This window comes from Rhyacophila brunnea, unplaced genomic scaffold (genome assembly GCF_057557595.1).
Source record: "Rhyacophila brunnea isolate RB1 unplaced genomic scaffold, BYU_Rbru_1.0 scaffold_9, whole genome shotgun sequence".
Classification (NCBI taxonomy): Eukaryota; Metazoa; Arthropoda; class Insecta; order Trichoptera; family Rhyacophilidae; genus Rhyacophila; species Rhyacophila brunnea.
In genome coordinates, this window is record NW_028233361.1 from 42,027,441 (window position 1) to 42,040,617 (window position 13,177).

At 36.3% G+C, this 13,177-nt stretch overlaps 1 protein-coding gene across 2 annotated transcripts in view; it reads left to right on the top strand.

Annotated features, from left to right (window-relative positions):
• The window catches only part of Mgtor (nuclear basket protein megator), a 42,635-nt gene that overhangs the window by 15,280 nt on the left and 14,178 nt on the right, over positions 1-13,177 (top strand). For both annotated transcript variants that reach the window (XM_085959791.1, XM_085959792.1), the window contains exons 3-10: positions 1,079-1,270; positions 1,755-1,897; positions 2,828-2,944; positions 3,993-4,106; positions 5,030-5,212; positions 6,057-6,185; positions 8,371-8,613; positions 11,964-12,153. In XM_085959791.1, the coding sequence (XP_085815917.1) occupies positions 1,079-1,270; positions 1,755-1,897; positions 2,828-2,944; positions 3,993-4,106; positions 5,030-5,212; positions 6,057-6,185; positions 8,371-8,613; positions 11,964-12,153 (1,311 nt within the window). The remainder of the gene's footprint in view (positions 1-1,078; positions 1,271-1,754; positions 1,898-2,827; positions 2,945-3,992; positions 4,107-5,029; positions 5,213-6,056; positions 6,186-8,370; positions 8,614-11,963; positions 12,154-13,177) is intronic.

A 13,177-nucleotide genomic window follows, 5' to 3' on the forward strand; every position in this document is an offset into this window, starting at 1 on the left:
ATATGATAAAATATCCTATGCGAGCCACCAAAAATACCGGTAACTCGCGAGCGACCGTTTGGCAATCACTGCAGATTCTACATAATGGTGTGCATAACACCTGAAGATGCCGAAAAACGACTCGAATGGAATAGTACAAAAATGAAATAAATTAGCATATTATTTGAGTTGTCTTGTGAAATTCTCATGTGTTTTTATTGAAATTTAAGCTTTTTGATAACATGCCATCTTACCCAGTGCATCATATTACGATAACATGACCTGTTGTATTTACATTTGCAATATGTAGTAATTTAATATTTATTTTGTTTAAGTATGTAGACTTTTTAGAAGCCGTTTTTACACAAATTGTTTATATAATTATTATCCATTCACACAATCGCGCATAAAATTTGAATTCAGCTTATAAGTTCCAATTATAACACTAAAAAATCGAGAAACTTGACGTGATGAAACCAGATAAACGCGTAAATACTTATCAGAACTCGAGTACTAGTACCTATTCCGGGACTTGAGACTGACGTCAACTCAATATAAGTCTCATACTCAACTGGAACTAAAACTAACTCCATATTATTACTATAAAACGAACATGTCACCATTTCTATCCTTCACTATATCAACTTTACAACTCGGGAGAAAGGGAAAGCAATGACAGTTGAGTATGTCACGGCTAGACATACATGTATTATACTATCTCGCTCGGGCGCATTTAATGTCAATGGTATTGAAAGTCTACCAACAGTACCAACTAGCGAGTCGCGGCGGTGATCTCATCGCATGCGTTTGAACAAGTTTATTGAGCCACACATACTGAGTATGGTAGTAGATGCCGAGCCTTGAGTACTCAAACTGGTGACAGTATTTCTAACTCACCTCTAATATGGACCTCGCAATGTTCCAATCAGTTCTATAACGAGAATCGAAACTTCTCTAATTCACGGAAGAAAATAAAGTGTATTGATTTAATTCTATTTTCAAAAACATCCGTAAACCTATGACGTATTACGGTGGTTTTTTTTAACAACCTCTTCGTTACATGGCACCCCATTAGTGTAGATGCACATTCTATTTTCAGGCGTTGGATCCCAGCCGTCAGTGGGAGGACGTCGGCCAGGTGGCGAAACACCTTTTGCTTCCATCAGACCGATGGCGTCGCACACCACGCCGCGAACGGCTGCCGTGCTACCGACCAGCGCCCAGCCCCCCTCTCCCGCTCACCCTGCCCCTGCCACGCCGGTTTCCCATCATCAGACGCCGCACACCACAGGTACGATGATGTTATTATGTCGTTCTTTTATCGAAATGAAACCTTCATATTGCGGATATTCTCGCAATATGTCCAACAACTTTTACTTTGCGTTATTTTTATGTAACTTAAAGGGCTGCTTAGGATTAAACTAATAATGACATGTAATTACAAAAATGACTTCGATAAGTTACAAGCATTTTATTCCTAACATTGAATTATATCTGTGCATCGTAATAGATTTTTGGGTTTCCACCGTGTGTACTTCTTCGTTCTTTCCGTGACGTTTCGGGATCGTTGCAGAGGCCATTATCAAGAGATGATAATATGTGTTCTGATGTTTGTAATTGTTCTGATGAGGCACATTTGTTTTGTTCGGATTTTGATGAGATGTGCAACATTGATTGACAACTCACTTTTTTCACTGCACTGATGGAGACACTCGCACGCGCGACAATCGTGCATTCTCGGATGTTTCGGTAAATTTTTAATATTGTAATTGTAGGGAGTGTTTCGGGCGACGTGGCTCTCCCGAGTAGCTCCCATCACACCACAGAATACATGCCGGCGAGCTCTTCAGCCGTTGGAGTGAGACACCACACGCATCACGCAAGACATCCAGCACCCACACCGCCCGAGTCCACCCAGGTACTGACACCCGACGGTTCTATGACCTGACCTAACATTAACCCTTATTGTAATCTTATTAACTCTTGTATGACTATGTAGGTACGGTAACATTTTGTAGTATTTTTATCGATACCCTTATAATTTCGATTAAGAATTATTTTTTCATTATCGTTGACAAAAACATCCAATGTGCTATGTTGTTTTGGTTGAAAGTTATAAATCTCCAATGTGATGTATTCCTACCAGATTTTATGATAAACATAATTAAATAATTTGATTGTGCACGTACTCACAGTGTTCAGTTATGGCTCATTGTATGACTGCCAAATAAACCTCCGATGTAAAAATATCCACGTTTAAAGCATTTTCTGCAAAACTAATGAACAAATTTTATTATTCAAAATAGTGTAAATAAAATTACTCCACTAAACTGTACTATTATTTATGTTCTAGATTATGTATATGGTTTTGCCACATTGGAGGTATTTCACGTGCAGCGGCGATATTCATTTTTAGAGGCCAAGTAAGGCTAATGTACTAAACTAGACTAGCTAGATATTAGACTGAGCTGAGCTCACTGGCAAGTGGAGGTCAAGCAGCCATTTATTAAGCTGAATGGGTTACCTTTTCTCTGTCTCCTGTGTGATAATGTTGCCGCGCTCTACGGTGGAAGCCGCTTGAGTGTGACATCCAAGTGTGTGAGTGAGAAACTATACGGATTCATTGCTATAAATTTGTAGCAGTTATTTATGGTTTACGATTGGTTACAACGGTCGTTATGAGTCAGCAATTCATGTAATTTGGCCATAACATTTCTTTAGGCTTTGTTTTTTATTGAAAATTACCTTATTTCATTATTTAAATGAAAACTAAGATATAATATTATAGGAATGCAGGGCCATATTCTTTTAACTAATTGTGAAATTTCAAACAAAACGTTTGATGCAGGATATGGAGGCAGAGGTCCGAGCAGTGGAAGTGCCGACTGGAAACATTCCTCTGGTTTCCCCGCAGACCTTGACCACCACGCAAACACCGTCCGCCGTCTTGCCAACCACTCAACAGGTAATTAATCACATAATTATAGTCAATTTATCTTTTTTACCTAGAGTGGCTTCTACCATTCTGTATTATAGAAAAAATTCATATTTCAACTAAAAATGGCAAACATGATTCATAATTTTTATAGAGGGTCTTACCACAAACTGTTAATTATTTCCACTATAGTTTCAAAGTCATGCATGCTTGTTTTTTAAATCGAGATTGTCTATAAACTATGTCAAAGACTTCTTTCTCTGTACTCGAAAAATCCTTTTGTTGTAAGAGAAAATATAAATATTTCTGCCGCCTATATTTTATGCCTCACCATATTAATATGGCAGTATCTGACAGGCCACACATATTTAATGACACACGTTGAATGTAGAGCAAAGCTCTGACTACAATCCCTATAATACTGATAATTTGTGGCTTAGTATTTCATAATTATTCAAAGAGATGTCACTGTGTGTTTAATTTTTTTAGATTATGCAAATCAATCGACAGTGGCTAGTAATTTGGGTTTAAAGTCGTACAAGATAACTTGCGAAATCTGTATCTGCAGCCTGTCGATCATGGCCTCATAGAGCGAGAAAACTCGCTGAAGGCATAGAACCGGTTAATGCTAATGTTTGATTGTCATTGTTGAATCTTTTTTTTGAAATTTGTTAATTTTTGGACCCTACTCCTGTGTAAATCTCCTTTTTCGTTACCTAATATTGTCATTCTGTTATGGTAAACAATGATTTGGGAGAGTAAACAAAATGAGGTGATAAACCGTCTGTAAATGGATTGCACGTTCGCTGTGATGTGCAGTTTTCATTGGGTTGTATAGTTTTCACACTATGTGGCCATTTAGGACATTAAAACAAACCCGTCATCTCTTTATTATGTCTCCGTATAGCTCTGCAGTTTTTTGGCCACATAGACATAACTAGAACATTTAAAAAAATGAGGTATACGGAAATGAAAGATTTACTTAGGCCTTTATTGCCTCAAAATTTTTCATTGTTGACCCTTGTCAATGTGCACATACATGCAATATTGATATACGAGTATTGTTGTAATTTTTCAGGCTGTGGCACTGGTGATGCCCCGAATGGAACCTCCAGCAGTCGTGGCACACGCACATTCTGACGCGCAAGCCACCCAACACGTACACCATCCACATCATGCCCACACGCACCAGGTAATTAATATACTCATTGACCCATGATCAAGGGCCATGAGCTTTTTGTCGATCCTAAAGGTGATTGGGATAAAATGCCATCAGGCTTAGTGCCTCAAACTATAAGTTACAGCAAGACCGACTATATTATGCAAGATGCAATATGGTATACTGTTTGTAGAAAATGATGATCGCTGTAAAATGGTAATACATTAATTAATTTGAATGAAATATTCAATCGAAAATCTTCATTTACTGCAAACAGATTACCGCATTGCATTTGAAGATAATTAGTAACTAGCACTACCGTCTTAACTTGCAATTCAGTGCCCCGGTCTGACCATAGTCAACCTTGAATGGCAGCACAAAATTTCAAATGAATCTTCTTCGACTATGTCCGCACCTTAGCTGGTGCTTATGGACACCACACGGCACCTCCAAGAATCCCTGTTGCTCGTCAGTCTTCTTTCATCAAACCAGCTCCGCCATATATAGTCAAATAAATAATAGTACCTAAATAAAATTAATAACCAAAGGAACAGTCTCTATGACAGGGCCTTGTCAGCAATGTATTCAGTGCTATAGATCCACCAGTATAAGTTGTCCGCTGAGAGGGGGCGCCACATGTTATCAATAACATTTAATAGTTTTTATACTGTAATGAGCTTAGTTTTAAAATTGAACACGGGACAATTATTTATGATGGTATATTAATACTTACTAACTACAAGCAACTTGCTGGCTAAATGGTGCTACCGATAACCGTATATGGTTTGGGTACCGAATTGTTATGTAACTTCTTTGGGATAAGGAGAGGAAAAAATTGTTGAAGATAGCTAGGATCCACCCTGAATTCTTGCACTTCTGATGATGTGTTCATTGCACAGATATGATTACTCTTTACCAGTTTACATTGTGTTTAATTTCGTGGTCTATTATTTTAGCAACAGGCCTCCAGTTCTTCAGGCAGCAACAGTTCCAGTTCAACGGTGACGACTTCACATGTGCCTGGCGCATCGGCTGATAATACAGGGACGGAGGCGGAAGCCCACCGCGCCCACAAAAGGCCCCGAGCGCCACCTGATCAAACCCAAAAACCAACCACCAACAAACGAAGCAGAATTCAGGTGACATAATCACAACTGCATTTTTATTCTCTGTATCAAATTTGTGGAATAATGGTTCAAATCCGTTACAGTGAAACTCCGTCTGACGAGTATCCATTATGTGAGTGTCTTTTAGTCTCAAATCATCCCAGTCAAATCAGGTGTTATCTCCAGACGTTCCGATTTCATCAGTTGATTGTTTCTTCCTGAACAAAAGCCATGGTGCGAATAATCTTCGAACTTTATTTCACATGGAGTACTTCAAATTTGCAGACTTTAAAGTTCATAGAGCAAGATGGATTTCAAACATGTTTGATATTTTACTCACCGAGCGGCAGAAATCATCCATCAACCACTACGTGAATTCAAACTGACAATGATATGCAGTAATTCAGATCGAATACAACATGTAATTGCAAAATTGAATTAACATCTAAATAACTCGAAATTTCAAGATTATTATGATATATTTAACTATCACAACTGCCAAAGTTTGACCTTTTTATTCATTTGTTAGTCAGTAGCAGAGCATAGACAAATTGCACGACTTATTATCTTTGGACATTTGGCTCGTCAATGGAGCACATGCATAAGGAATAGAAAAACATGGGCAACAAATGTTTGATGGAATGAAGACATCTATTATTTATCCACACGTACCTCCTTGCACCGACGTTTAATCCAGACTGATAGAAACCCATCGCTGCAGAAATCCTGATTTAGTTGTAATGCTAACTTATATCACCGAATAGTACTACATCACCAGATAGATATATGCCAAATTGGCCCAACAGTCAACGAAATCAGATGATCTGGAGGGTTTAGAGAACTCTGCTTGCTTAATTAATTGTTTTTAATAAAACAGGGTTTTGAAGGACCCAGTGAATCAGATGTAGAATACCAAGTCCCGACCTCCTCGCAGCGAGACCAGGAAGACGAAGGCGTAATTGTTGTGGACTCTGACGAGGAGAACCAATACGCTGAGCAGTATCAGGTAAAAACCGTGTAGTATCGTTACCTGATTTCGGCTTCATTTTTTATGCACATTGTGATGATTAATTAAATTTGTAATATTCAATGAGAAAGTCTTTTGCAAAAATATCCTACATTTGATACAGCATGTTGTCTCCATTTGTGAAACAATCACTTGAAGTCTATGCCTTAACTATATCTCTCGAAAATAACAGAAAGTCCCTCGGAGAGTTAATTACCCTATGAAATAATTAAGTCTCGGGGTAAATGGCTATATTTATATAGCGTATACATTCACGGTGGCTGAGTGGAAACGTGTTGACTTAAAATGTCAGGTTCAAATCCCGGGTCTGATAAAATTTACATGTTGTTTTTCAATGTGTGTTTGGAGTATGTCAGAGAATGACTTACCATTTATAAATAACTTTAATTTTCAATTAACAATTCATCCAACTTGCAAAAAATTGGTTTGATGAAATGGCGCGGTAGGAAGTTCCCGAAATAATTTTGCATTTCTCGCTGTTATTATGAACAATATATGTATACGTCCTGTTTGACTGAGCGCCCAGCATTCTGATCCATATGTTGACACCGGGCGCAGGACAGGGTTGTTTTGATTTTCTTTTAGAGAGTCTTGTTCTTCAGAACCATTTGAGACAAAAATAACACATGTTGACGAGGTTGATCTATCTGGTAATTTATTTCATCGCTTGTGCGGTGGGTGTTTCTGACATACCCAAGATAAACAAATGAGTCCACAATTTCAAAACTATCACCACCAATGATAAGGCTGCTATTATCATATGTTTGATGCACTGTGGATAATGATAACTGGCATGTATTTTGTTTTCCTATGTTTGTATGTAAATACAATGTTCATTCCACCCTTGTTTATGGTCCCAGAAATTTGAATTAACACTTTTATTTTTAGGCTGAATTTAAATGTCGGGTTTGCCATGAGTTTAAATTAAATCTGGTAAATGTATTTATCATATCATTGCTTATTAGCACTCTTATTCCAGCCTCATTTTTCACATTAACTCTGTCTACGTCACTTAAACGCGACCAATACTTATAATGCAAGCTTAAACATTTATGGCCTATCTACAATGCTATCTGTGATTGGTTTAAATTACACACGTTTTGCTCGATGGCAATATGAATCAAATACTGCCAAATTTTATGTATTTTTTCTCTTAATTTTAATAGGTATAGCTTTAAAATGAACGCATTGCAAGAATTATTAATTTTATTACATTGTTGTGAATATAAATCGGACGAAAGCCTGTCTATAGTCAGGGCGCGGCACTAAATTGCGAATTACAATGGTAGTACTGCTTAAATCGCAGTAAATGAAAATTTAAAATTTCATATTTTACAAACAAATTACTATATTGCAATAACTAGCACTACAATCCAAATTTACAGCTTCGTGTCGCGACCTGCCTATAGAGGGCCTTGAATCAGATAATGTATAATGTAACACGTTCGCTGTGACAGTTACGTGTTGTCACACAGACCATAGAATGTGTTATTATGATTATCAGTTGCATGTTACTGTGACGCTTAAGCCTCGTAGACTGACCAATCATTAAGCTTGACCACCTTGTTTCTTCTGTATCCGTTGAATAAAAGATATTTCTCTTATTTCTGTCCAAATTCTTTATTTGTTTTTATTCATTTATATTCTTTTAAACGAGTAAAGATCTGGAAAGTATGTAATCGTACGAATGTGTTTTTGGGCTGTCACTATGTATACTTACTCCTTCTTTCCCAATGATTCGGGCGGATTTAACATTATATATTACGTTTATACATGTTTAGTTACTAAATTACTCACCACTCGACTAATCCGAACTGGCCTTAAGGAATATTACTGATTATTTAGTAATTCAACATAATTCCATTGAAAAGAACAGCAATAACGTTTTCTACGTTGAATTATTTAAGCATTTTCGTGGATTTAAACTACCCTACCAAGTGCATGGTAAATCTTCTCCTGGGACTCGTTGCAAAGGCCATTCTCAAGAGACAATGCAGTAAAGTGTACCGTTAGATGTATGCGTTTGAACGTTGCTGCAAGTGTCTTCAAAAATTGAAGAAAAAAATATCACTTCGAAATCTCAGGATGTCAAGATTTCAGATTCTACAATAATTGTGATGACGTTTGGATCGGTTGAATAATTGAACAATTGTGATTGGTGCAGGATGCAGTGTACTCCCGGATGGACGTAGGGGAAGAAGAGATCGACGAGGAGGAATCCGATGAGGAAGAGGGGGAAGGGGAAGAAGAAGAAGAGAGCGGGGAGGGTGGCGAAGAGGAAGAAGGAGAAGGCGAGGGGGAGGGAGACGGGGAAGAAGGCGAAGGGGAGGAGGGGGAGAATGAAAGCGAAGAAAGGGAGGCGGCGGGAGACACCAACGAAGTGGACCTTGTCGAGGAGACTTCACGCGTGAGTCACAAGCAAATAACAAAATATAATCTCGAGCCAAGAATTGACAGTGAAATATTATGATACTACTGTCACTTTGTCATAAGTTAAAGAAGTGTTTTGCAAACTTATGTCATGCTAGACTGTGACGACTTTAAGCAGAAAACCAGTAGTTTCGAGAATTAATATGTTCACACTGCACACTAGCGCCACCCTCACACTTCTCTTAAGGGTAACCGTAATGCCTTTGCGAGCGAATTTAAAAACTAAAATTGTTATTTTTATACACTTCTTTATTTAAAAAAAAAAACTAAAAACCTAGAATTTAGAAAAAACAACATTAAGTATGCGTATTTTGTCAGTCAGATTACAGAACTACAGTAGTCGCTCGGTAATCCGGCACCCATATTTTTTCACGTATGCCGGATTATTGGATTTCTATAGGAAATAATTCTATCACAGATTTGCACAGTAAAAATCTTTATTAGTTTATGTAAACATAATGGCTCTCCGCTCTGTAATCCGGCAGTTAATGTGAAACCTACCGGATTATAGAGCAGGAGAGCTGAGTTGCGAAATGCCGGACTATTGGACGTGCCGGATTGGTGAACACCGGATTACCGAGCGCCTACTGTACATCATTTATAATATAATATAGATTATGTATATTTTTTGATAAAGTTTAGTTTGATACGTTCTTTAGAAAGTGAAAAAACTATTTTTCAATTATGTAATGGATTTTTTTATAAAATATTAATAAATATATCTGGAAATCCTTTTTATTTATATCAGTGGGTCTATTCTGTAGTCAAAGCGGCTATCGACGGCTAAAGTGATAAATATTATCACTTTATCATATTTATGTATTGAGGCGGTTAATTGTTACAATAAATTAAATATTATAAACTATCATCGATTACTGCCTTGTGTATAGAAAGCTTCGCTGAGCTCGATTCGATATAAATTACAAAATCAATTTTTTTTTTGTAAAAATTAATATTTTTAAATTTAAAAAAAAAACATGTAACTTTGAATTATTCAAATATAATTTTGTCACCTTCTAAAGGACTTATCAAACTACATTTTATAAATTAAAATACAATATCCGAAAACAAATCTGACTTCTTCCAATTTTACACACATTTTTTTATCAATTGATTATTTAAATTAAAGTTACGAATTATTCTCACCCTTAAAGTTGTCACAGTCTAGTACCCCTTTTGAGACGCAGGTTTTATCAGTATACCCCACTTCTTTCTTATAATGTCCATCTATTTTTTTTATATTCTTACCCTCCAATTGAAAATTTTCCCTTTGGTATCAGAATCGAGAGCTTGTTTTTAACTTATCCATGTATACGCAATATGGGGGTTTTTTTTGACAAAATTATAATAGTTTTGGTGCACTATACATACTTATTATTATGCACGGTTGACATCACTGAAAAAACTTCAATTGCGTATATCCAGGAGTAAATGTACCGTTATTTGGTAATTACTGGTCTAGAGCAATACTATATGGATTCATGCATTTATAATTCAAGTGGCATTCCGTGAAATCAGTACAAATAATCTTTCTTTAAATATAAATATAATTGGTCCAGTCCTTGATTTTTAAAAACACTCGAAAGAAATTTTTTATATTTGCAGTTTTCATTCATAGCTCATTTTTTTCATGTCATTTTATTTGTTGACGGGATTCTAGCATGTGTCCCATATTAAAATAAGTCTGTTAAATAATGACAAAAAATTTATATTAGTTTGGTACTTTGTTACGTAACCTGAAATGATCCTTCAGTGTCGGCTCTCGGGAATGGACGCAAACAATGAGGCAAGGCCTAACGCTGAGCACCCCACCGTCCATTCCATTGTGATATATGTCCATAGTTTTTAGATCAGTGGTTCTCATGTGCGGCTTACAGCGCTTTACAGAAAAATATTTCAAATTTTTTTTTTTAAATTATGAAGTTGGTTGAATACACATGAACGTGTCTTAAATTTCTTTCCACGCTTGAATGATAATTTCGCCTTTTCAGATGATGACAAATGAAAATTTGATAGCACTGCAAACGAGATTAACACCATTTTCAGTATTTAATTTAATTAACTGGGCTAACGTTAAATATCCGTAATTGAAAATGAGTCATGACCAAGTACCTACTTAAAAACCATTTTAATAATACCACGGTTGAAAAATTTTGGACGAATATACGTTGACCAAGAATCAAGGCAACAATTGCTTTATTAATATTGTCGATTTTTCCTACTACTGTATACTGTGAAAGATTATTCAGCGTAATGCGCTTCGTAAAAAACAAATATTGAAGCCAGTTGACAGATGTAAACTTAGAAGCAGCCATGCGGTTGGCATTGGAGAAATGGAGTATTGAGGAATTTCCATTTGCATTATTTTTAAATAAATAGATATGTACTAAAATGTTCAAATGTCTTATTAAATGGACTTGTCTATAAATTAATTGATGCATTTTTTTAGTAAATAAAATTTAGCTTTTATTTTTTCAATTACAACAAGAGTGAAATTTGGTGCGGCTACCAGACGTTTCCATAGAACTGTCAATGTCAATTGTGCGGCCACAGTTAAATTTCACGTGAGAACCACTGGTTTAGATACATAATGTCAATTCCTTTGTTTAAATAAAAACCTTGTTATCATGTACTAAATTCAATTTTCAAGTATGTACATCTAACTACCCTTAGAGATACACTCCGCTAGACCCTCAATCACCCCATCAAAAAAAAAACCGAATTCCTTAGGTTACATTATGTATCCACTAAATAAAAGCTGTCTAAAATGACCTTGATATACATAACATAATACAGGTCATATTGAGATGGCATTGAAATGAATCTGTGCAATTGTAAGTGTTACATTCTGGTGTTTGGCTTGTCTCTATTCGTGACGTATTTTATTGGTTATGGAGATTTTTTTATTGAACACACAGCTTTAAATGGGATGCTGTTTCTCTCTGAATACGTTTGATTGCACGCATGCCTTTTATATATTTTATCAAATCAATTTACAATAAGTTTTTTTTTCTTTTATTGATTAATTAGCACGATTTTTTAAATTTATTTCATTATCATATCATTTTCATTTAATGAGAACATTCATTTAATGGGTTGAGATTATTATAGCATGCAAAACATGCTTATTTTAATTGGCATTACTAAACGGGGCTAATATTCTGGGACCCATGAAACTATACGGTGAATCCACTAATTGAAGCCATTTAACGGCAAAAGCAATATTAAAACATCACCATTTTTCTGAAAATGTCATTATTGTTAGTATGTTTGGTAACTGCAGTAAAATATCATTTTTACAATTATATTATCGTTTTAAAATTTCAGGACATGCCTGCCCAGTCGATGGGGGAAGGTGAGGGTGACGTAGGGGGCTCCGGTGACGTAGCCAGCGGCAGCGAGAATCAGGCGCAGCAGCTCTCCTCGCAGAGCGACGACCAGCCCGAGTCTGCGGCCGCCCCCTCCCCCGCCCCGTTGCAGAGACAACAGATACAGACCATTACCAGCGGTTCCCAAGGTGATGTGCTATGAGCTATGATCACTGTCACACAACCTAATTAGTCATGTACAATAATCGTTATTATGTACCCGTTTTAAATGGTTACATCTATAACAAAAAAAATGTCATCAGGCTGTGCAGAATCTCACTAGACGTATCACAAATCATGTCTGATCCCATAGGTAAAGTGTCTTGGATGGAAATTTGATGTGACACCAACTTAAACCGAACTCGGATAAATCGATAAAAGTGAATTAGTGTACACAGACTCGATTTAATCCACAGTCAAATCATATCAGACGGAGATTCAATGATTTTGAAATGATGAGTAAAATAGGTGGAAATCTTGAGTTTCCGATTAGAAATACAGTAAAACCTCATTAATATGAATTCCATGGCACCGAAAATCGAAAAAAAATTCAAATTACAAAATGTCATAGATGTGCCTGCCAAATTTCCGATACAATTATTTCAAATTTAAATCTGTGCAAATACCATGTGTCCATAAATTCAAATTACCAAGTAGCTGGAATTATGGAAAAATACGAAATATTTAATATAACACAATTGTTTGGCATTGGTTCTCTAGTAAAACTATGTGAAAATCCAATAAACAATCAACAATTAATTACCTGCAGCCCTGAAACATGTGTGTTATTGTTTTTCCTTTGAGTGGAGTGCAGTTGTGCCTCTGATGACATCACCGCTGTGTGTCAATGGGTCATAAAATTTACGACGAATTTCGAATTATCAGTGTTTGTACTAACGAGGTTTTACTGTATAACGATGCAGTGTTTCAATTATTGTAATGATAGTTATCACCCTTTTATATAAATAACATGTTATTAAAATAGTCAACCATTAGTGTTTTCGTGTTCTGTGCGATGTAGTCTGATTTGCAGCCGAAAACGACATGCACACCCAGTTATAAATTTTGTGTATTTTGGGCAAACGGTGGTGGTGGCTATTTTCATTTTTCAAGTAATCATGCCAAGGGCGCTGTGTTGCAAGTGCAACTGACATTTTTCAGCAAACAATGTAT